A 24,993-nucleotide genomic window follows, 5' to 3' on the forward strand; every position below is an offset into this window, starting at 1 on the left:
GTTCCCACAGCTGTTTCGTGCATTGTCCCCAATTTGTGAGCTAATTTAGTGTCCTTGGCAACAGAACAATAAAAACAAACAAACAAACCCCAAATAAGATGGTTAGCAGAGTGCCGTTTTTTTTACTTGTGCTCAAAGGACACACCCTCTACTTCCCTCCCCTCAACGACCCTCTTTTCCTGTTGCGCACAGCACCCTCTGATAAGTAAGTAAAGCTTCTTAATTCTCATTTTAAATCAATGTGGTTTTTAAACGAAACTCGAGACGACGACGTCAATTGCTTAATAAAAGCACTGTAGTTCGTTTCTTTCCATTGACTTGCTATTGGAATGTCATTTCCCCCGGTACAAGAGCAAATGGAAACGTTTAAGGTTGCCTAATAGCAACGTGAGCAAACGATCGAATGTATTTTTTAATCCCCCCCATCTTTTTAATGGTTGTTTTCGATGTTTTGCACAGATTTAAACGTCGAACTAACATGCTAACGATCCAATAAAGCGGATGCTAAAAGGAAGCTAATTCCCTCAAGGGTTGTTGGGGCGGGGGTTAACGGGTAGATGTTATGTAACGTCAAATGACATCAGTCGAATAAATAGTCTCATGCGATATTTGAAAAAGACGTTTTTGTCACAGAAAAAGCTTTCGGGACACAGGAATCTATTTTGCTCTGTCAATGTGTAGTCTTTTATTAGACTAACTGTAACTCTCTTAACAATGGGCAATTCTGCTGCCAGCCATATTTATTCAATGTTGATAAGAGTGAACACAAGGTTTTGAGGGACCAATTGCAGAATGAGGAACAAAAATGTTACACAGACCATGTTCCTGTTGACATGCAATTTAAGTACAGTACCTACTTCTTGTCACTCTCAGGTTGTGGAGATGAGCTACCCAAATTATCCTCCTCAGTCAGGCGGCTACCCACCACAAGCGGGCGGCTACCCGCCACAAGCGGGCGGATACCCACCACAAGGTGGCGGATACCCACCACAGGCCGGGGGTTACCCACCGCAAGCGGGTGGATACCCACCCCAGGCAGGTGGCTACCCACCCCAGGCAGGTGGCGGCTACCCCCCCCAGGCCGGCGGTTATCCTCCAATGGGTGGTGGCTACCCACCAGCAACGGGAGGCTACCCTCCCCAGGGTGGTGGCTATCCTGCCCCAGCTGGAGGTTTCCCACCACAGGCCGGAGGATATCAACAACCTCAGCCAGGAGGAGGCTTCCCCTCTATGCCTCCAGCAGGTAATATCTCAAATGCTTCATTTTGACCGTCACTGGAAGAAAATGTGATGTATATATTTTGTCATAGGTGGCGGCTGGGGGGCGGCACCACAAGGCTATGGCGCAGTATGTAAAATCTCAGTTCATTGTGGGGGATGAGTTATAGAACTAGCCTGTCCCCATAAACGGAATGGTCTGGTATGTTTTCCAGCCAGGTGGCGCTCCACAGGGATACCCAGCAGGGGCAGCACCAGGTCAGCAACCTGCGCCCAACTACTCCAGCGGAGGTGGATATGGAAGCGGAGTTCCAACTAATCCCCAGGCACCCGCCATCCCTGTAAGATGAATCATACTACACAAGTTTTCCACATAGCAAAACACACTCTTAATTGTAACTTATGTCTGTTGAATTAACTAGATGGGCTACAGAGGATCTATTAAGGACTTCCCTGGGGCCGATCCTCTGAGGGATGTGGAAGTTCTTCGGAAGGCGATGAAGGGCTTTGGTGAGTCACTTAATTTAGTTTGACCTTATCACGCTGTGCATATACAAGTGCCTTTCTTGTAAATTTGACACTCCATTGTGTGGTGTCAATTCTTCTTCTAAATCTGTAATTGATGTTATGCAATACAGGGACAGATGAAAATGCCATCATTGAACTTTTGGGTAGTCGCACCAACAAGCAAAGAGTACCCATGGTGGCAGCCTACAAAACAACTTATGGCAAGGTTTGCGTACTTCCTTGTATTTAACTTGTGACGGACTCAGAGATGACCGGGAATCTTGTGACGTCTTGTTTTATTTTCCGAATTTCCATCCCGCAGGATTTGCTCCACGATCTGAAGTCTGAGCTGACTGGAAATTTTGAGCATCTGGTTCTTTCCATGGTGAAGAGTCCAGCACACTTTGATGCTTCCGAACTCAGGGAGGCAATAAAGGTTGGCAGGGTCACATTTATACTTATTCGAATTCCTACTTGTGCCTTTTTTTCAGCTTGTTGCCCCAACGAGGACAAAAAAATAGTGCAACACTGCACAGTACAAATGGAGTAATTAATAATGTGGAATTCTTTGAGGAAAAAAAGGCTACATTTCAAAGCAAAGTTGTTTAGATTTGCAAGCATGGTTCTGGAAGAAAATGAAAACCCAAATATTTCACTGATAATTTTCTCTTTTTTTTTAGGGTGCTGGAACAGATGAAGCTTGCCTGATTGAGATCCTCTCATCTCGCTCCAATGCGGAGATTCGGGAAATTGTGAAGATTTACAAAGCAGGTTAATTTTTAATTACTGAAATATATTTTAAAAAAAATAGACTTTCGATGTCCATTGAATTAAAGCAATTAGTACGACTGAAGTGTGACTATTTTATTCCCATTATCTCAAATGTTGTGCCTTGTTTCCAGAATACGGGAAAACTCTGGAGGATGCCATCAATAGTGACACTTCTGGTCACTTCCGAAGACTTTTGGTGTCCCTCTGCCAGGTAAATAACTGCACTGGAAGAGACATATTTCTTCAAATAATCACCAAAATGTATCCAAGGGTCATTATTAGCAGCCATTTTTCACAGTTTTGAATTTACAAGAAAGTCTCGAGTGAATGTATCGAAAATCCAGAAGCCAAATCAAGATCCAAACTAAACTGGCAATAGTCTTGAATTTAATTTACTGCAGAAAATCTATCACGTAGAGCAAACGGAACGAAAACACCATTCATGAATGTACGGCCATATACGTACGCCGCTAACTGAACTGTTGGATTGTTTCAGGGCAACCGAGACGAGAGGGAAAATGTGGACATATCGCTCGCCAAACAGGACGCTCAGGTACCAGCAACCTGCGGTCATCTACTCTGTTCTCTATTTCGGGCTTCAACGTTTTTGTTGTGTCTCCTTGACAGAAACTGTACGCTGCCGGGGAGAACAAAGTGGGCACGGACGAAAGTCAGTTCAACGCCATCTTGTGCGCCCGTAGCAAGCCTCATCTGAGGGCTGGTAGGTAGACTCTCAACGGTGTATCATTTTAAGCAAAAAAAAATGATATCCCCTCATTTCAAAATAAGACTCACATTTGCTTTTTGAACTGTTTTGATAGTCTTCCAAGAGTACCAGCAGATGTGCGGTCGTGACATCGAGAAGAGCATCTGCAGGGAAATGTCGGGCAATGTGGAGTCCGGCATGGTGGCGGTGGGTAAGTCAAATCAAACACACGCAGCCTTTTTTTTTTATTAAAGTTAGTAGAGTTGCAGCTGTGTAATATTATCTTCCTTCCCTAGTGAAATGCATCAAGAACACCCCCGCCTACTTTGCTGAGCGACTGCACAAAGCCATGCAGGTACAGGCATTATTTTGGTAATGTAAACCTGTCAAACTTGTGACAGAAAAAATAAATCCAACAAACAAGAAGTTGCCTCCACTTGGTCCGCACCCAAGCGTGCAAAAATAAAACCCAAACAAATTCGTGAATGGCAGTGAATGAGTTTTAAAAAAATAAGATAGTAAGTTTAAAATGAGTCGTGCAACGGTGCTGTCAAGCTAACGCTTGGGCAATCGCGTGACAGGGCGCTGGGACTAAGGACAGGACTCTGGTCCGCATTATGGTGTCCCGCTGCGAGATTGATATGTTGGACATCAGGCAAGCCTACGTGAGGACCTACGGGAAGTCGCTGTACACCCATATCTCCGTGAGTAGGATCGCTATGCTAGTTTTTTGGAGTGATTATGGGAACAATGTTTATGAATGTTGTGTGTTTTTATCAGGGCGACACCTCCGGTGACTACAAGAAGCTCCTGTTGAAGCTCTGCGGTGGTAATGACTAAAAAAAAAAAAAGACAACCTTTCACAAGGGACGGCACGACCAGTTCATACTCAAAAACTACCTGCAGCGAGTTCGTCGTCCATATCCACGTTGTCTCATAATTGGACACGGCGTGATGATTTTTTGCATGTTTTGTTGTAGTTTTCGCTTGACAATTAGACACGATTTATATCGACGTGAACATAACCAAATTATAGAAGAACGTCTCTGGAAATTTCATGCAAACTACAATCACCAACCAACCGTCCGTGAGCGAACGGCACGAATGAATGACAAAATTGTCAAATTGTCTAAAAACATGCAGACATCTACATCGGTACCGCTGTATTATTTCAAAACCCAAATCATTGGGCTCTCCTGCCAAGTGCTAATGCCTAATTTAAAAAAATATATATGTGCACATTGTCCAAAATGTGTTTTGTTCCTTTTAATAGGTCGCCAACATATTTCAAATTGTCATTTGTGCAAAATATCGCTTGCGGACTAACATGTCGTACCCGTGCCCGCTTGCCTATGCAAAGTAGTCACCGCTTTATGTCTTTCGCTTTAGATTACTGAAGCTTTTTAATGTTTTACTAACTTAGAGCGTTAACTCAGTCTGTGGCCTTTCTTGTTGGTGCCACACGAGGACACTCAACACTTTTTGCAACTGATTGTATTGTACCTCATGACAATCTTGTCCATTTAAAGCTTGACTGTACAAAAACACACAAACTCGTACTAATATTTTTATTTCAATTAAAAATAATTATCATGAAATTATATGAGTGTCCCCCGCAACCTCCAGAGTTTTCCCGGACAGCATATTGTGTGTAAAGGTGCGACAAATATACCTTCTGTAAGCCATAATGTGATGAAATGGTTGAGGACAGCTGAGCGAGCGCCGTTTTGCCAGATATAAATAGCATCCATCTTGTGGACGGGCTGCAGGCCTCGCGGCACCCCCCCACAAATAGCTCAGCACCTTTTCCCCTCGACTAGCGCTCATCCATTATCAAAACGGGGCAGCATGGATGATTACTTGATGGGAATATTTGGGAGTTTGTGATGATACTTTGCTGGAAATAGACCATCTTGCTTTTAGGGGGGGGGGGGGGGCAACATCCCTGCACCAATCCGGATCGTAATTTCCAGACGCAGGACTTGAATTATTCAAGCAGAAGGAGGCATGCTCGCATGTGCGCTTATAGCTCACGTTGTAAAAGACACCGATGCTCTCTGGGTCCGCGATCAATCAATAAAATGGATTCCAATTAACCTGTGGCTTCTGGATTAGTTTAATGCGTTTGTAGCTATCCCACATGTGGAATGAAATAAATGACAATGTGAAAGAATAAAATATCATGGATATTTTATTCATATTTAATTCCATTGAAAGTTGATACCTATTCCGCTGATATGCCGAGATGTGTTTTGTTCCAGGTTCCACTTCCTGTTCTAGTGTTATCATCACCGTTCTGTGATTAATGTGGTTAATCATGCCATAATTATTACCCCAAAAAAACCTGATAGTCCTGTTCTTTTTAAATTTGCATCGTCTTTGGAAGATGCAGACAATGTTAAATGATGACACTTCACAGAGACAACAACAGTGTGACATTTACGCTTTTTTTTACGACCCCGCAACGCCCCCACTTGGGGAATTTACATTCCAAATTCTTGTCGGGAGCCACATGGATTTTCTCTGCCGGGAAAGTCTTACATAACCGTTTGCATTGTTTTAACATGGGCAGTGTGTGTGTGTGCATGTGTGCGCTATAAGAACACAGCGTACTGCATTTAAGTAGATTTTGTTCCATATAGATGATGTCACGAAGGATTAAATATGTTCTTGATTGCGTTGTTTCTCGAGGATTTGGACCTCACGCAATATAACTGCACTGCAATTTCAATCTCTTATTATGATGATGACTACTATAATCGATTATGACTACTGCTAACACAATGGAATGACACCACGCAACTAGCATTGAGGTTGCATTACTTATGAATCTTTACCTGCAGGAAATATTTATAAATAAAATATAATTAAAATAATATATTGTATAATAATAAATAACAAAATATAAAATACGCAACAGCAATATTTATGGGCGTATATTCTTTGTCCTCTGCAAAAACAGACGGATATGATTGGCTCTTGGGTGTGCGTGCGCGCACAACTACCCAGGTGCGCCCGCCCACCAAGCCCCGCCCACTTTAAACCCTAAAAAAAGCCAAACAAACAAAACAAAAACATATCCCGTGCTCTCCCTTGATGAGTGCATTTCCTTTCTGCGCCGGACGCTCCACGCAAACCACGAATCGAGTTCGCACTACTTTGGCACCACTTTTCAACATGTCCCAACAACTCGCGTTCACTTCGGAACCACATCGTAGCGCCGATGGAGCTGGGCTTTAACGACGTACGACTTTCCCCCAGCCGGGCAGGGACGCAGAAAAAGCAAAAAAACTGTTGTCATCTCGGCGCCATCAACAAACATGGCTACTCGTCGAGCAGCACCAACTGATCCGGGTCGCCACTCCTGTTTCTTCTTCGTTTTCTTTTTCTCGCTTCTAGCTTCTAAAGTGTCCGGCGGAAGGATTTGATTAGCCAAAAGCGAACCGATCCTGCAGTTGCAGCGGAGAGAGCCATGGATCCGCGGCACCGTGAGTTTCTGGAAAAGTGTCACCACAACTTGGCCGAGTCCGTCACCGACGCCGACCAGCTCGTGGAGGTTCTGTCTCGGGGAGGCGCGCTGAACCCGGCCGATCGACACGAGCTGGCCCGTGGCTGCGGCGACGACGCCGAGAAAGTGAAGCTCCTCGTCAAGATTCTGCTCCGGAAGGACCGGGATCACTTCGCCGACTTCTGCTCGGCCTTGGAGGAAACCAATCCTCACCTGCGCCCGGTGCTGCTCACCGGCACCGCTACGGAGCCTTTGCTCCACGGCACAGGTGAGACCAAAACTAAAAGTGAACTTAATACGTGCACCACAGTCTTCTCTAACTCACCGTTTAGCAACTTTTATGAAAGCAAACTGGTTATTTGACAGCAGAAACAACACCCGGTACACAACTGAACCAAAAAGATCACAATATCATGTATAACTTAAGCATTTACCGTTTGTAAAACTCGCCACTGAATGACACCAGTATTTGGTGGACTTTTGTGCCTAAAGAACTGGTTTGAAGTGAGTTGCAAAGCTTCATTTGGGCAAAGTAATCACTTACCAACAACAACTTTTAGAACCTATCGGCGATGACAGACCATTTTAGCAGGGGTAATTGTTATATTCCAATTTATTATCAATTCTATGTTCATTGCTGAAAAAAAATATCGACATCTAATACCTAAAACACTTGCAATGGGAGCGTACCAATAGCATACTAGGTATCCAATACACTGTACTGGTGGTCCTCTTTCCTTACACTACTGCCGATACCAGAAATTGATACTTAAAGTGACAAAAACATAACCCACTTCAAGTGATTTGGGGAAAAAAAGACAGAAATACGCCTGAGATTGGTTGCTACTCCATCACGGGGAGCAATATTGACCTGATGTTAGTTACCGCGACGGACTTACCCCCCCATCCCAGACCCCTTTTACCAGAGTCTGTTTTAATGGCTCTAAAAGCCACTGCAAATCAATGTGGGCTCCAGTCATTTGTAAGGACAAAGCATCAACAGGATCACACATAGGCACATTTTATTTGGCTTTGCTAACTATACGGACTGCTTTTTAAAAATGGCAGAAAATCTCTCCAGGTTTCCAGTATATATTTAATTCAATACATCAAATTAAAACAAATTGGTGGTATTGTTATGAAGGAGAATTTACTGGCCGTAATTGAATTTGTTTTAATTGGTTGTGTTCCTGTTTTCATGCCAAAGTGATTTTCCTTCTGATTGTAACAATATAATATTCTTGGAACTTTGTCTCTCTTTGCATCAGCACCGAGTTTTTGACCCTCCGCTCTCGTGTGAGGGAGCCGAATGGCGTCGTGTCAATTATGTATTTATCCCTGTGTTATTTATAGCACGAATGGCACTGCGCCGTGAGCTTCCCTTGCCTTTTTACCCTTTTTTTTCCTCTCGCTGCATTTCACAATTAGGCGCCGCACGTGTAAATCTGCCTCCTATACGCTAAAGAGCTCTTTTGTGCGCCCGCTCGCGATGGGTGCAGCAAAAGTCGACACGGAGTACAGGGCGGACAGGTTCCTCCGGTGCGTGCACGCAACAGGAGGATAACAAGTCACAATCAAGGCGTGAAGTCACTTTCTCTTAATTTGCATCATTAAAAAAATAATTCACGGTGCGAGCATGTGCGCTGTGGGCCTCTTGCGTGAACCACATCACATTGAATGAAGCAGAAAGGGGTGAAAAATGGACTTAGACTAACAATAACGAATGCATATATTCTTTATCTGCTGCAAAAAAAAATGCTTCTGCAAAGGTTAACTTCTACGTTTGAATAACTTTCAAACCCAGACGCTGGAGTGTCAAAAGTCAGGCATTCGCATGCGCACGTGATCCGATTAACCGTGCCTGTTTGATGATCTTCTCCAACAGTCATGGGAATGGGAAACTTTGGTGAGCACCACAACAAAAAAGAGGCTTAATACATGGGATGTCACCCTTCCCGAGGCCCATCCTTTTTTTTTAAACCCTCCCTTCTTTCACTCCTTGCACAAGGGAAAGGAAAAACAGGGCTAAGTTGTTATTCTGAATCAAACTAATCGTCTGTTGTCACGACAGTCGTTGGAGTTCTGGTGACCCAAAAGGAGAAATACTGGCTTCCATTCTTTCCGGATGGTCGCAAACACACTCGATCATTTTGAAGTCAAGACTGGAAGACTGTTTCTCATGTTGCGCAAAACTCACGGTTCTGGGCAACGACCTCAGCCGAAAGCATGTTGGCTAGCATGAAAATGACCACAACAGCATTTGTACTCCTGGAAATAGATCGTTGAGTATTTTTACAAGCACACAGATCCAATTCTGGCCTTTAGCGGGTCGAATTTGTATTACCGTGATGCACTTTTGGAGTCAGCAAAGCCGTCTCCGGCTGCTGTTGTTGACATGTTTTATGTTTGATTTTTTTATAGTGCGTTGTAAAGGAATAAAAAATATGTTTTTTTTTTGAGGGGGGGGGGGGGGTATAGTGCTTAAGTGGGAGATGTAGCTCAGTGGAAGAATGTTTGAGGTCGCAGGTTCAATTCCAGGACATCTCCAAATGTGTTTTTTTGTGTGCAAATTTCACTGTTGTGGGACTATTAAAGGCTTTCTTAACTCATTCACTGCCATTCACAAATGTATTCAGGAATTGAAAATATGACGTCGGGCACCATTCCCGAATTAGTTCTTGCTTAGATGCTGATAAAGCGCTGGCCAGACCTCTTGCAATGTTGTTTCCCTTCCACAAGGCGGCATCATTCCCCCCTTTGTTTCCCATGTTAGCGCTTTGTTCCAGCTTCAGCTGTTGTTAAGGCGCTATATAAACAAATATGTACTGTATGTAATGTATTGTATTTTGGACAGCCACCCTCATTTCAAGCTCATATAACTCCAGACCCATATAATTTAGGAAAGAACGCTTTTTCCTGATTAAGAAGACAGTCTAAGGTTTCTTACACTGCATTGAATGTTTATGTCGTCCTAAAATTCAATATTGTGTGGGTCTTGGAATTCGAGTGACAATGACAAAAACCCTGGCACTGGACTGGACACATTTTTGCACATCGTCTGGCAGTGAATGAGCCAATGAGGATAAATCGGTCTGGAAAATGAATGGATGGATGGATAGTGAAGTGATTCTTTCAATGGTACCAATCCCTGAAAAAAAATTGCAAATAACGTATTTTCTACACACTTGTGGCGCATTGAACAAATTCGCCCAACAGAACAAAAGTTTGCCTCTTCGTCCAAGCGACTTTGGTTTGTATTGACCCTTGACAATTGGCGTCTGACAATCAGGACAGTGTTGAGCTTTTCCAGCTGACTGCCTTTCCAACCAGTGTCTTGTGCTAATGCCCTACTGTCACTTGTGAGTCACACAGTGGGCTACAAAAGAAAGGGGGGAATTCAGTGGGCCGCTGTGTGATCTTGTCACCAGGAGATAAAAGGCGGCGGCCTCTTTGGGGGCCCGGCTAGTCGCTATTCAAGCTCTCCTGGCGCAACCGATAATTAGCAACACTCGGTCGGCAGGCCCGTCGTGCCCGTTCGGGGGAAAGTCCCACCTTATTGTTCCTCCAGTTGGAGCGTTTTATGTTTATCTTGTTTTTTTTCTTTCTTGTCGAGGCTTGTGAATGAAAGCCGAGATGTCAGGACCACTCCTGGAAATGATCACCCACTCCCGACTGACTGGTGTTTTGTTTTTTGTTTCCTCGCAGGGTCCACGTACAGCGTCTTGTCCACCATGCCGTCAGATTCCGAGAGCAGCGGCTCCCTAAGCAGCGTTGGTGAGTCCATGCAATTCCCAAGATTCACTACATGATGTGCAAAAATTTAAGAAACGGTGGAAAAATACAATTTGGTAAAATTATAGAATAATAGATTGTTCTGCAGAAAAAAGATCGAGGTGTGTTCACCAATGGTGACGAGCTAATCGGTAAAAAAAGAAGCAATTATAATCATTTGTTAGTTTGCAGTTCATTGTAAATAAATGATGTGTCAATATTTTTTCACTCAGCAACAAGAGTTTACAAATGAGTGTTTTTTTTTTTTTTTTTTTTTTTTGTGGACGTCTCGACCCATGTTTCAGGTACCCCCACTCCAACCTCCTCGCCACCGCTGACCCACGTGGAAGCTCAGCGGGCGCACGACAAGATGGAAACGATCCTGTTGCAGCTCCGTCACGTGACCCGCGAGCGCGACGAGCTCCGCAAACGTCTGGCGCTCTCCTCGCCCGGGAGCACTTTTGACGACTGCCGGTACACTCATTTTGGGCTCCTACTTTATTTTGAAATGGGGTTTGGGAGATGCGACATTTGACCTCTCGACATCAATGCTAATTTTGTCAGTCAGTTGATGGCGTTTTGCATTGTGTGTTAGCATTAAACTCGCAAAGTGATGTGTTTTGTTTGAATGCACAATTTGTAATTGTCTTTAGTTTAATGGTTAGTTTGATAGTGAAACTATCAAGTTTTTTTTCATTTGGTTAAATACAAAAAGTCGTTTTCTCAGTTTGACAGTAAACTTGAACAGGGAGTGGCAATGAATTGCTCCTTGCAAGCACGGTGTTTTTTTCCTTTACTAGCTTAGCCACGGAACAAGTTAAACTCTTAAATCAAGTTACCGCTGTCGTCTAACTGGAAACCGTGTTCCAGCGGCGAGTAAGCACCAGCGAACAACTCTAATGTAGACCGCACATTGTTTTTGCACCACTTATTTACCTCTCAGCCAGACACGAAACCCATTGAATTATGAATGCGCCTCTTCCGTGAATCCGTTTGTGTCATTGCAAAGCGCGCGTTTGCGTTGCAGGCCCAACTCGAAAGCGGGCCACGACTACGAACGCCTCAAGTTGCAATGCATGAAGGCCATGGCCGACCTGCAGTCTCTGCAGAACCAGCACAACGGCACCCTCAAGAGATGCGAGGAGGCCGTCAAGAAGGCCGACTTTTACCAGTGAGTTCCTACCTGCATTCCCCACCCCCCTTTCCTAAGATAGTTTGTCTTTTTTATTTATTTATTTTTTGCCACTGATTGCACAGAACAGATTTTATTTGTGCGACAGTAATAGGGATGAACTCTTCACCGCCGTCCGCAAGCTGCCGACTCAGTTAAGCCCTAAAAGCCTTTCCATCAACTTAATTTCATCTTTTTGATAGCCCTACAGCCAGTCTGCAACCCCAAAACATGTTTATTTGATTGATTTTATTTTCTACAGCCAACGTTGCAACGTCTGGGAGTGACGCCCGCCCGCCCGCCTTTGAGGAGGACGTGCCAAATGACGCTTTGTAATTAGCGCCCTGACCAAACATGCCACAGGCGCTGCATTTGTTATGTCGCCTCTTCGGCTTAGAAGGGGGAAGCTTGGGGGGCATTTGTGCCACAGTACCTCCTCCTCTCGATCAACATCTGGCCGCGATACAGACACACAGATGTCAACAGAAGATGATTATTAAGATTATTGCTCTGCTTAAGCTGCTCCTTCTGTGGACCTTTTGCACTGCGTTGCATACTGCCTGTATGTCATAAAAAATCTTAAATTGTAAAACTTGGAAGCCTTTCATAACATGTGTTTTGCCACACGCAACTGGTCTTCATACTCCTATAACAGCACCTTTATTCTTCATCTTTCCACATTTTGTTTTTCCTCCTTGTCGTATGACTTTATTGTCATTTCACGGCGACTTCATTTTTGCCTCTGCACGAACGCTCCGCAATTGCCTTTTGAAGTGTTTGTTGCATAAGACAAATCATTTGACTGCCAAGCTCACTTGAAGTCATCAACTCGGTAATGAGCTTGAAGGGAGAACATCTGGCCTTTTTGACAGACTAAAAACCACACAGGCTATTTTTAGCCCGCGCAACTCTTGGGAAAACAATCTTTTCTTTGCTGCTAACCTTTTCGCTCTTTGAGCTGGTTTGGTAGCGGCGTTATGAAATGAGCAAAGCGCCTTCGGTCATGTTGACTGGTTCATCAAACTTTGCGTTGACTTAAGTCAAAGTCAGCTTTGTTGTCAAATATGCTAATATGCATGACATACATTACAGATTAAATGAATGTCCTCTCCGACCCAGCGTGCAATGCACTTATAATGTGGCTAAAAAAGACAAACAATTGACAACAGACAATACATGTAATTTCTGTATGTAAAGTGAGGTAGTGACGTATGTAAAGTGAGGATGTGTTGTATGTAAAGTGAGGTAGAGTAGTAATGTGAAAACAAAAAAAAGGTTGAAGTGAGGTCTTGAAGAAAAAAAAAACAACAAATAGAGTTCAGGATGATAGCACTGCGTGTAGCGTGTACTCACAGTTCGGTGAGTGTGGCAGCGGCAAGGGCCAGGGGGGGCAGGGCTGTGAGGGAGTTGAGTCTACATTAACACATGTACAGTACGACACAGGCGGGGTAATAAATCAAACTGCTGTAACTTTATTCACATTTTGACCATTCTTTCACATACCACCGAAAGATATTTACAATTATTTTTGAAAATGTTTTATGTCACCATCACGCCATAATAAATCATAAATAATCTTCTGTATTTCAGCACGCTGCACAACCGTCTGGCGGGCGAGCACAGCCAGCTGAAGGACGAGCTGGAGGCGGCGAGGCTGGATAACATGCAGCTGCTGCGCGAGCACGACCACGCCAAGCAGACATGCGAGGATCTGCGGCGGTTGCGCGAGGACCACCAACGGGAGGTGGCCGACATGCGCCTGCTGCACCAACAGGTAGCCGACTCGCTGTATTTGGTGATTTTATTTATTTAGATTAGATGAGATGAGATGGGCCTTTCCTCTGTTGTTTTACTTTCCATGAGTCAGTTGATTTTACGTGTGAATTTTCAGGTGATTCGTGAAGGCTCCTCGGACGCCCTGAACAAGCTGTACGACTCGGCCGTGGATAAGCTGGAGAGCGTGCGGAATGACTACGAGGGTCTGCGCAAGCTTTACAACGACAAGACGGCCAACCACAACGTCGACCTGAGTCGACTCGACCACGCCGAGGAGGAAAACCGGCGCCTCCAGAAGCAGCTGGACATGCTGATGAAGCAGAGGGATGCCGCCATCCACTACCAGCAGCAGTACTCGTCATCCATACGGAGGTAAGGGAAGATGGAAAAAATAAAATTAATAAATCAACACGCGCCTAATTATGACTTTCTTCCAATGTTCCTGGCAGGTTGGACCAACACGAGCTATCCAAAGTGGCCGCCCAGAACGTTGAGCTTCAGCGCGAAATGGAACGGCTGCAGTCGGAGATGACGCGCTTCAAAACGCAGCAGCTCAAAGCGGCCAAGGAATGCGAGAACTTCAAAGGCGAGCGCGATTCGGTCATCAGCGAGTATCGCCTGATCATGAGCGAGCGCGACCAGGTCATCAAGGAGGTGGAGAGACTCCAGACCGGGCTGGAGGTGGCCGAGGCCAAGCTGAAGAACACGTCATCGGAGCAGCGGGTGGCCAATGAGGAGATGGAGGCCCTACGACAGGTAATGCCTCTTTTATTTATTATTTGAATTTTCATTTCACTTCCTGACTTTGTGCCTTGTTTTGAAGGAACTGTCGTCGTCGCTGATGGACAGGGACCGGGCGCTCTGCGAGAAGAATGAACTTCTGGAAAAATACTGCCACGAAGTCAAAGACAAAGCGGAGGCTCAGGAGGAACTGAGCCAAGCCTGCAGGGACATGGAGACGGTGCGCGAGGAACGAGACGTGGCCCGCAAGGAGAGGACGGAGGCCATCATTCAGCGGGATCAGCTGCTGCAAGAGTATTACCAGGCTAGACAGGTACACGCACATGGCAGATTTATTTACAAATCAACAGATTTATTTATTTATCCCCCCCCCCCCCCATGATAATCCTTTCATCTCATACAATAGTCATTTTTTTCGTAGCAGCTGGCATGCCACCACGCCATGTTTTTGTTGCCAATCAGAAAATGATCAGCCCACAGAGCTTTTCCTTCTCTGGAGGTCGAATAATTAATCCCAACAATCAAATCCGCAGGAATCAATTTTACCGCGGTTTTAACTCTCTCCCTAACTTCCTGTTTATTTGCTCAGTGGAAAGCTAGACAACAATATTATTATTATTATTATTATGTATATATATTTTTTGCCATTAACTCATTCACTGCCAGATGATGTGAAAAATGTGCCCACTCCAGTGCCCGGGTTTTTGTCATTTTCACTCAAATTATAGGACCCACAGATTCATAGGACCTACATTCAATGCAGCGTAAGAAATCTTAGACTCTATTTTTTCATCAGAAAAAAAAGAGTTAAATCCTAAATTAAATGGGTCTGGAGTTATATGATCTTGAAATGAGGGCAGCTGTCCAAAATACAATGCAATATTGGCTTATATAGGGCTTTAACAACAGCTGAAGTTGGAACAAAGCGCTAACATGGACAAAACGAAAATGCTGCACCCTTGCGGAAGGGAAAATATTGCCAGAGGTCTGACCAGTGCTTTATCAGCAACCCCTGGAGGAAAAAAAAAACGAACACATTCGGGAATGGCGCTCTACGTCATATTTTAAATTCCCGAATAAATTTGGGAATGGCAGGGAATGATTGAGCAAATTATGCTACTAATATTACCATTGATTCTGCTCAACGATTGATACATATTTTTTCCCTCCCCAAACTATGCGTGTGTATCTAAATCTGATGAAATCCCCACACTGTACCTCCAGAAACAAGACTCAGCCACTCTGGACATGGAGCGAGCCAACAAGGAAATCGAGACTTTGAGGAAGCAATACGAGGCCGTCAGCCGGGAACTGAACGAGGCCCTTCAGGAGGCCGAGGTGGCCAAATGTCGCCGAGACTGGGCCTTCCAAGAACGAGACAAGATCGTAGGAGAGAGGGAAAGCGTTCGGTGAGATGACGTCCGTTATTTGACGTCCTTTTACTCCTTATCGACGACTGTGCGCTAAAAACAAGCGCGACGTCACTTTTTTTTTAGCACGCTGTGCGACAACCTGAGACGAGAGAGGGACCGAGCCGTTAGCGACCTGGCGGATGCGCTGAGGAATCTAGACGACACCAGGAAGCAGAAAAACGATGTCGTGCGAGAGCTTAAAGAACTCAAGTGAGCTCCTCCCCCTTTTCGTGATCTTTCTCCACTAACTGTAGCTCATCTTTCTATTAAATGTAAAAAATAAAAATGTACATTTTTCTGTTGTACAGGGAAAAAATGGAGGACCAATTGGAAAAGGAGGCTCGTTACCGTCAATTAATGGCTCACAGTTCGCACGATTCCGCCATCGACATGGACTCGGTTGAATGGGAGACGGAAGTTGTGGAGTTTGAGAACCGCAGAGTGAGTCGACCGCCTCCGTTTTTTTCGGCAGTCGTGGAACAAGACCCGCTCGAATGGTGTCAATCTTTTCACGCAGGACATGGATTTGAAAGCGCTCGGCTTTGACATTGCCGAGGGGGTAAATGATCCTTATTTACCGGGAGATTGTGGCGTGTTTGTCAGTAAGGTGGATAAAGGAAGTCTGGCAGAAGGTCGATTAAGGTAAACAAATGGCTGAAAATAAAAAAATAACAAACCCTAAATTCCGTACCTATGAAGACCACAGGTGTCAAAGTCAAGGCCCGGGGCCAAATCAGGCCCTCCACATCATATTTTTCGGCCTGCAAAAGCAAATTAAACTTGTAAACTTCATGGTGCTTGCTAAAATCCTAACCAAAATGTCATATTTTTGGATGTAAACCACAATAACAGTCATTATTCTTGACTTCAGATTTGAAAACTAGTTATTCATTCATTTGTTGCGCGCTCTATATGTAATATGTGGAGGTGATGACACAATCTAATGGCTTCCCCAAATTCATAACTCGAGAGGAAACCATAACTACAATGTGGCCTACGGCAAAAAAATTACTTTGACACCCCTGATGTAGACCAAATTACTTAGACCAATTGAAATACAAGTAATTTGTCTTGCGCAACAGGGTGAACGACTGGCTGCTGAAAATCAACAACGTTGACCTGACCAGCAAGGACAGGAAGCAGGCCATCAAAGCCGTGCTGAGCGGCGATGGCGTCATCAACATGGTGGTCCGACGGAGGAAGTCGCTCGGGGGACGAGTCGCCACTCCGGTCCAGATTAATCTCGCCGGACATAAAGGTCCAAAACCATCTTTGTCTTATTTCGCTGAATTTTCAAGAAAGTTAATATGATAGCTACACTGTGCTATCCCAAAAGTCAAAATTAATACAGAGATGAATTAAAACAATAATTTGACGCCACATTCTCCTCTCAGATTGCGGAATCTGCTTGGAAACGGGTGTCTTTGTCGCTTCGCTGGCGCCTGGCAGTCCAGCAATCCGAGACAATAATCTGACAGTCGGCGACAGGCTCTTAGCTGTGAGTACGCCGTGCCTGCATCATACGATATTCACGCCTCTCGGTGAAAAACAAAATTCTAATTAATTTTCTGCTCTTTTCAGATTAACGGCATCCCGCTGGACAACAAGTCGCTGCCTGAGTGTGACGCTCTGCTGAGGGCATGTCGCGAGTCGCTCTGCATCTCCCTTGCCAAGGTGACGATTGCATACTCTGAAAATAAAATGAAACAACAGCATACTAGATGATTAATTTACACTTCGGTGGCGCTGTGATTGACTTTTCTAGCCACTGTCAATCATCTTTCAAAACACAGTAGAGCTCATAAAACTATTGCTTTGGCGCCCCCTGGTAGCTTTTTGACGTTAGTGACAGATTGAAGTGATGGGAGAAAGCAGTTTATACAATCCAATACATATTGATTTCTAGAGCGCTTTAATGAATCAAAAATTACCCTGAAGCGTGTATTATTGATCCACGGTTGATGACAGCTGTATGCGACACCGCTGCTAATGGATTGTAGCAACTTGCACAGCAACTTGCACAGCATTGGTTTGATTTAAAACGTTTTTATGATTGAAGCTAAATTAGAAATGAGATGAGACGACCTTGAGAGTTTTGAAAGGTGCTTAGAAATTAAAGGTATTACTATTATTATTATAACCTTTATCTGGTTCAAATTGGAGAAATTCCTAATCACGATCAAAATGTGATCAATCATCCAACTGCCATTAATAGGCAAATTAAGCAAGTACAGTTACGCCACTGTAAAAATCGGACTATTGCTAATGAGCAAAAACCGCACTGTTCACAATTCATTCGGATTTTTGGTATGCACGTGTCGGATTTGTTTATGTGATATCTAATTTGTTTTTGGGGCAGTTCCTACCACAGAGCTGCTCCGGCCAGAGTCTCTACGAAAGCCTGAGGGAATCGGAGAAAGTCTGCCGCAACACCAAGCGCAAGTGCTGCTCGCAGGTTGACGCTTGCCACTGCGAAATAAGATGCCGGGTTGGCGACGACGAGGAAGGTCACGGCGACCCCGCCCTTCATCGCCACCACCTTGCAGGCGATTCCCTCCACGCGCGGAGCCCCTCGGAGCCCCTGGCCGAGTTCGCTTACAGGCGGCAGGACTTGCACCGCCGGCCCTTTACGTTTACGCCCGTGCTCCCTGACTGCGGCGCTCCACCGGGCAAAGCGGGCGGCGGCACGTGGCCCAAAGTCATCGCCGGAACGTCCGTCCCAGACTGCGCGCAGCTTTCCATCTACAAAAGATCCAAACAACGCAAATCCATCTTTGACATGAACACCTTCAGAAGACCGGAAGTGCCTCAGAAACTGGACTACATGTCGCTTTCTCATCTGCCCAAACACTCGCCGCAGAGCTCGCTGGCCGATTCCTCTCAAGGTGCGCCCACCCCGCCCGCCAGAAGCGACTCCTTTAGGTTCAAGCACTCGCAGCAGAATAGCTCGGCGTCCGACTCCACCATCCCGGGCTCTCCTGGTCGGGGGAACAGTCCCGTCACCGAAAGCGAACCCGGGAAGCATATCCCGCCTCCGATGCAGGTTAATTGAATTTATGCATCACATCAATTCAGGGTGTGGATTACGAAGATTCGAATTTCTCATTGGTAGCTCGGGAGAAACGATTCACAGGAATTGAATATGTCACTCAAAGTAGCTCTAAATAGCCTTCAAATTTGACTTAGTTTTCCAGATTTGTCAATAATGGTAAATAACTTTAGTCCATAGATTGGTTTTGGGCATTTTGGGCAATTACTGAAGATAGAAAAATCAGTTTAAGGTAACAAAAAAAACGTTTTTCAATAAAATATATATATTTTTTCATCCAGGTTCACACTTTCTCCAATGACGAGCACTCCCCAGAGCCGATGGATTTGTTACGCTACTCTCCGATGCGAAATAATCGCTACAGCATGCACTTTGCACCCCCCAGCTACAGCGGAGCCGTGGCAAGTAAGTCGGCAAAAAAAAAGGCCACCCCCCATGTGTTTTTTTTTTGTAGACTTTCATCACATACAACATACCTCTCATGTGTACGTTTACAAACCTAAAAAGATCAGACATATTTCTGTCATATCAGACCAGACGCAGCGAGGCTTAGCGTCATGTCCGGCGAAGACGTCAGTGTTGAGAAACGCCGTTTACCCCACCTGGAGTCAAGAGATGCAAGCGGGCAACGGCCCACCTGGGTCAAGCCCCGCCGTCCAAACACTTGCCAGGTGCCGTCTGGCGGACATCTTTCAAAATGTCATTTTTCATTCCTCCCTCCCCAAGTAAATGACTTGGCCCCCTGTACGTTTTAGCCCCCAGCGTCACGGTCGCCACAGCGTGGACCTCAATCATAAGCTTGGCGGCGACATCAGCCAGAGCGGCCCACCGTCTCATGGCACCCACTCCCTCCCCTCCAGCTCCAGAATGGGTATACACTCGACACGACTTGTTTATTTATTTTTGGGGGACTTTATCCTGAAATTTCACTTGGATTAGCCTTTAATAGTGTCGCAGTGGAAACATTTACAGTTCACAGCAACAAAGTGATGAAAGGAAAAAGTAGAAAAACAAAATACAAGAGCTTCTGTAAAGGCAGCCACCATCGCAGCACCCTCTTCAAGTCAAAACAACCAAAAACTAAATAATGTGACACAACACAAAAGACAGACAGTCATTCAATCTTAAGCACTTTCTGCACACTTTGTTGCAAAAAGCAGTTCTAGATGAAGACGAGGGGATCAACTCATCCTTTTCACCAGTGGATCAGGAACATCATGGTGGAATGTGCATGTCTGCTAAAAGCTAAATGTTGAAAGCAAACACTAAACTGTAACATCCATTGACAAAAAGAGATCCCGTCCCACATACTGTAAATCTGCTTCAATTCCAAGCCGCAACAGTTCCACATACGCAACCCGAAATTGTGAATGATTTTTTTTTTTTTTTTAATAGTCTCCCTGAGTGCATTGCAGTTCAGGGCTGAGCGCATCCGGATGCCACCAACACGTCATCCATGCTCCATTGGATCTGATAAAGGTATGGAAGTGATTTTATTTTATTTTATTTTATTCACACCAGGGCTATCAAACGTATTACACTTTAAATAACATCTGTGATCTACGCAATATCAAGGTATAGATTAAAACAAATAAAAAAACGTCATCATTGTCTGGTCTCCCCTCCAGAATCTCGCTCGCATTCAGAGTGCAATTCACCCACAACGCCCCCCAAGTCCCCAGTTGGCCCGGACACGTCATCCTTCGCCGGCAGCCAATTGGCGAGCTCCATCTCCACGCAGCTCAGGATATCCGTCAGCCGCGCGCCGGTCGTTGATGGCCGCAAAGACGGGTAAGTTGCCCCCCTCCCCCCCGTCGCCCGTCTCCTTAGCCGCCATCGTTCAAAGTGTGACGTCAACTTGACAAATTGCTTGGCGAAGCAGTAAACAAAGCCTCGCGTGATGGATGGCTGTCTTTTCCGCTTTCCTCTCTGCTGCTCATTAAAAACTACTTCCTTTCTCCCTTTTTTCTCTGTCGCTTCTGATTTGCCTGTTTTCAGATTTGTCTCTAACCCCTTTGTGAAACATCGGCTGGCTGCTAAGCCCAAGTTCCTCTCTTTGAAATGCTTGAGGTTTGTTTCTAGTTACTAATACAACTTCTCACTTTTGGGTGGCAGGAAAAAAAATGGCCTTGCATGCGTCACACGTCATTCTCGACCGATGCGTGTCCATTGATATGATAAGCGAACGACAATCGTGAGTTGAACTTGGTTTCCCCCCCGAGGCCGTATTTAGAGGAGCCGCGCAACGTGACGGTGCAGAGAGGAACCGAGCCGTTGGGTATCTCCATCGTGAGCGGCGAAACGGGCGGCGTGTTTGTGTCCAAAGTGACTGCGGGGAGCATCGCTCACCAAGCTCATTTGGAGTACGGTGATCAGCTTTTGGAGGTGAAAAAAAAACAACGAAAATGCCGTTTTGTTGATTTTCTGGCTCGTGTGACACATCGGCGTCTTTCTGCAGTTTAACGGGATCAACCTTCGCAACGCCAACGAGCAGCAGGCGCGGTTGGTGATCGGGCAGCAGTGCGACACGGTCACCATTTTGGCTCAGTACAACCCGCACATGTTCCAGCTGGGCAATCACTCTCGATCTAGGTACAGTAAAACCCCATTTTGAGACCCCCGCGGCGGAAACCGCTTTGCTTCAATTATTTGTACGCCTTCTCCTCAGTTCACGCATGGACTCTATCGGCACCCAGCCCGCTTCGAGGGGCAGTGGGAACAGCACCCCGGACGACCGCTCCGTGGCTGACGAAGGCACCGTGACGCCCCCCTCCAAGCAGACCACCCCCGTCACTAGCCCTCAAAACTCCTTTCGGTACCACATTTAGTCATTAGCATTGACCGTTAGGTTTGATTTGAGCGAAACGTTTCCAAAGGACATCTGTGGCGGAATTAACTCATTTACTGCTAGACGATGTGCAGAAATTTGTCCACTCAATTGCCAAGGTTTTTGTCATTGTCACTCGAATTTCAGGAGCCACAGAATATTGACTTTTAGGACTGCATAAACATTCAATACAGTGTAAAAAACCTTAGACTCTCTTCTTTCATCAGAAAAAAAAGTTAATTCCTAAGTTATCTGGATCTGGAGTTATATGAGCTTGAAAAGGGGGCACCTGTCCAAAATACAATCCAACACATAGTATACATCGGTTGTCGTGTTCCTGCCCAGGCTTCCCGTTGCCGGTATGCGTCGAAAGGCGGAGCCACGTCTGGTGAGGCTAAAAAGGGTCCAGGCGGATCTGGGAGTCCAGATCTGCGGGGGCAATCTGTGCGGCATCTTGGTGGAGAGTCTGGATGAAGACAGTCCTGCTAAAACTGCGGATGGCCTCCTGCTTGGAGACTTGTTATTGGAGGTAATGTCCCATTGTTGTTGTTTTTTTTGGACCAGTAAGAAAATACAATTTCATTGCACTTTTTTTTTTTTTTTTTTTAACCTCAAATGACGAGTCACTCCACGCTGACTCACCCCTGTTGTGTTTGGACCACTGACTCATCCGTTTTGTTTTGCCAACAGTACAACGGCGTCAGCATGAAGAACAAAACCAAAGAGGAGGCTTATCTGGAATTATTAAAACCTGCCGAAACCGTCACCTTCAAAGTACAAAACTGCGCCGACGAACTCGCCGCCATCAGTCAGATACCCGGAGATGGATTTTTCATTAGGTATACAAAATGGCCGTTCATGCCACACAATCGCCGATGCTTTCACTGACATTCACCTCTTGTTATTCCGCCAGATCGCTTTACGACAGGGTGGCCGACGTGGAGCAGGAATTGAGCTTCAAGAAAGACGACATCCTTTACGTGGAGGACACCCTGCCCAACGGCAACTTTGGCTACTGGACGGCGTGGCACCTCGACGAGAAAGCGCAGAAAATGGAGAAAGGCCAAATTCCCAGCAAATACATGCAAGTCCACCGATAGATGCGCTTCTCTCCTTGAGGAACGTGATGTGAAACCTACTTTTTTTGCCTCCAAAGGATCGACCAGGAGCTCTACAGAAGACACGGCGTGGCCGACGTGAAAGACGATGGCGGCGGCGGCAAAACCTTGTCCGCCGCCGCCCGCAGGTCTTTCTTTCGCCGGCGCCTCAAGCACAAGCGCAACGGATCCAAAGACGGGAAGGATCTGATGGCATCCGAATCTATGATGTCCGACTACTTGCCCATCACAGAAGGTGAAACCGTTTTATTTTGAAAATTTTGTGCCACTATGGACGCCAAACTCTCAAAAAATATCCGCATTTTTGCCACTTTATGTTTCTTCTTACTTTTTTATTCATTCACGTCTACCCAAACAGATGGCGTGAGCCTGATGTACCAACGGGTCCAGAAGGTGGAGTGCTTAGCCCCCAGACCAGTGCTGATTTTGGGACCGTTGGCGGAAGCCAGCAAGGACATGCTGGTGAACGAAGCGCCCGGCAAATTCAGTCGCTGTCTGCCAGGTAAGATAGACTTTACCCTCGAGAACTTTTTCGTTTAGTTAAACTATTCCTCCCGTTTCTCTTTGCAGAGATCATGAAGGCATCCCAGCAAGCCATCGAGCGAGGCGTGAAGGACTGCGTGTTCATTGACTATAAGCGACGTAGCGGCCATTTTGACGTCACCACTGTGGCGTCCATAAAAGAGATTACGGAGAAGGTAAGATTTTAGCGCTCAACATCTGCACCACGTATGACATATTTCTCTTCAAATAGCTAAAGAACCAAATTTAGTTAAAAAGCAATTGAAAACTGGACTCCTTTTTTATATTTCGCTATTTTATGTTTCAGCCCAGAATGCATCACATTTATTTCCTGAATAATCTGTGAAAAATATTTCCAGGGCTTCACTTTTTCCATATTTAATATTACAACCTAATTGCAAAATCGAATGAAAACGCACCATTTAAAATCAATGTCAAAAAATTCACATGTAAAATGAATATGGTAAGTATTCCTAGCATTTCACATCAATGGTTCATTTTTGCGCGTCTTTGCCAAATTTCCGTCTTCTGACAACCGCGATACTGTTCTCTCGCAGGACTCTCATTGCTTGCTCGACATCGGCCCGCACGCCATCGAACGACTCCACAGCGTTCACGTCTACCCCATCGTCATATTCATTCGCTACAAAAACGCCAAGCAGATCAAGTGAGTCGACCCCGTCCTTGAAAGAAAAATAAGCTACGTGGATCGACTGTGTCGATTTTTGTTGTTGTTCAGAGAGCAGAAGGATCCGTTGTACATCCGGGATAAACTCTCGCAGAAGCTCTCCAAGGAGCAATTTGAAGCGGCCCAGAAGACCGAACAGGAGTACAGCCCTTTCTTCACAGGTAAGCCAAAAATGACAGGAAAAACAATAAAACCAACCAGAATTTAAACTTAAAATCAGAACGACCCTTTGTGGACTTTTAGCCAAATATTCTTTTTGCTCCTTACCCCCCCCAGGTGTGGTCCAAGGTGGCAGCGTCTCCTATATTTGCACTCAGATCGTCACCATTGTGGAGCAGGAGCAGAATAAAGTTCTGTGGATCCCTGATGGGGCGCCATAGAAGTCAGGCATAAATACAACAACAAAATAATAATAATAATAATCATCCAAATTCCACACGACTTCATCATAGCAGTGAATCGGTACATTAACTCACGCCACCACACATGCACACTATTTGATAAAGTACTGTACTACATATAGTTGTTTACACTAGTATCAAATACTACTTGAATGAATGCGCACTCCTTTGAAACAAAACCTGGATACAAGATGGCTCCTTTCGCTAAACATTTTATCTTTTTTTTTGTCAAATCGTGGCGATGTTAGCTAAATGGTATTTAACATGGAGGATAAACTTTTTTTTTCACCCTCTATTCATCATTTCAGGCCTCACATCATGATGTCATCGTGCCAAGCTTTTCTAATATTTATTACGACGGCATGTATGTAATGCTAAAAGTTAAACAGCAGCTTTTTAACTGCGTGCGTGTGCGCAGACGTGCGCACTCTACTTGAGTTGTCAATTGCGTTTCGCGTTCTTCCTTCGGTTTATTTTTTTAAAGGGATGTTTTTTTGCCTGTCGGTTGTCATGACGCTTGTCTTCCATCATCACACTATGCTGGAATGAAAAATCTGAATTGTTTTTATCATGATTAAAAAAAAGGGTACAGACGCTGAATGTTTTGGTTGTTCATTTTTTTACAGAATATTTCTTACATGCCTACCACGTGCATGTTGTGTGGCAGTGAATGAGTAAAATGCACTACGTTGACCGTGTTAGTCATTTTGGTCATCAATTTTCATGGGAATCTGTGCCCATTATAATCCATCAAAGGGGTCATGAACCAAAGATTGATCAATATTCAATTTCGGCATCAATTGAGGC

At 45.0% G+C, this 24,993-nt stretch overlaps 2 protein-coding genes across 3 annotated transcripts; both read left to right on the forward strand.

The window, feature by feature from the left end:
• Positions 1 to 72: 72 nt before the first annotated feature.
• Positions 73 to 5,298, forward strand: anxa11b (annexin A11b). Its single transcript, XM_089014995.1, has 15 exons — positions 73 to 205; positions 874 to 1,243; positions 1,311 to 1,348; positions 1,434 to 1,559; positions 1,641 to 1,728; positions 1,857 to 1,951; positions 2,048 to 2,161; positions 2,406 to 2,496; positions 2,628 to 2,707; positions 2,993 to 3,049; positions 3,124 to 3,217; positions 3,318 to 3,413; positions 3,499 to 3,557; positions 3,784 to 3,906; positions 3,983 to 5,298. Exons 2-15 carry the CDS (start codon positions 883 to 885, stop codon positions 4,040 to 4,042), a joined length of 1,482 nt encoding a protein of 493 aa, XP_088871121.1. The 5' UTR covers positions 73 to 205; positions 874 to 882; the 3' UTR covers positions 4,043 to 5,298.
• A 980-nt stretch (positions 5,299 to 6,278) lies between these two features.
• Positions 6,279 to 24,591, forward strand: LOC148887607 (disks large homolog 5-like). Of its 2 annotated transcripts, XM_089014987.1 has the most exons (34): positions 6,279 to 6,978; positions 10,416 to 10,484; positions 10,787 to 10,955; positions 11,509 to 11,652; positions 13,243 to 13,426; positions 13,544 to 13,800; positions 13,878 to 14,184; positions 14,252 to 14,482; positions 15,394 to 15,578; positions 15,666 to 15,791; positions 15,890 to 16,022; positions 16,099 to 16,223; positions 16,664 to 16,839; positions 16,976 to 17,079; positions 17,163 to 17,255; positions 17,941 to 18,624; positions 18,912 to 19,035; positions 19,163 to 19,301; positions 19,386 to 19,501; positions 20,026 to 20,109; positions 20,259 to 20,421; positions 20,629 to 20,700; positions 20,853 to 21,015; positions 21,089 to 21,222; positions 21,299 to 21,445; positions 21,803 to 21,986; positions 22,148 to 22,296; positions 22,371 to 22,541; positions 22,614 to 22,810; positions 22,934 to 23,077; positions 23,146 to 23,273; positions 23,655 to 23,764; positions 23,837 to 23,946; positions 24,062 to 24,591. In XM_089014987.1, the coding sequence occupies exons 1-34, from the start codon at positions 6,675 to 6,677 to the stop codon at positions 24,163 to 24,165; spliced, it is 5,730 nt and encodes a 1,909-aa protein (XP_088871113.1). In that variant the 5' UTR covers positions 6,279 to 6,674; the 3' UTR covers positions 24,166 to 24,591. The 2 variants fall into 2 exon arrangements, with proteins under 2 accessions (XP_088871113.1, XP_088871114.1); XM_089014988.1 differs by lacking the exon at positions 20,629 to 20,700 and having other exon boundaries at positions 6,280 to 6,978.
• Positions 24,592 to 24,993: the final 402 nt, after the last annotated feature.

The sequence above is a fragment of the Hippocampus bargibanti genome, linkage group LG15 (genome assembly GCF_051943395.1).
Source record: "Hippocampus bargibanti isolate YZ-2025 linkage group LG15, ASM5194339v1, whole genome shotgun sequence".
Taxonomy (NCBI): Eukaryota; Metazoa; Chordata; class Actinopteri; order Syngnathiformes; family Syngnathidae; genus Hippocampus; species Hippocampus bargibanti.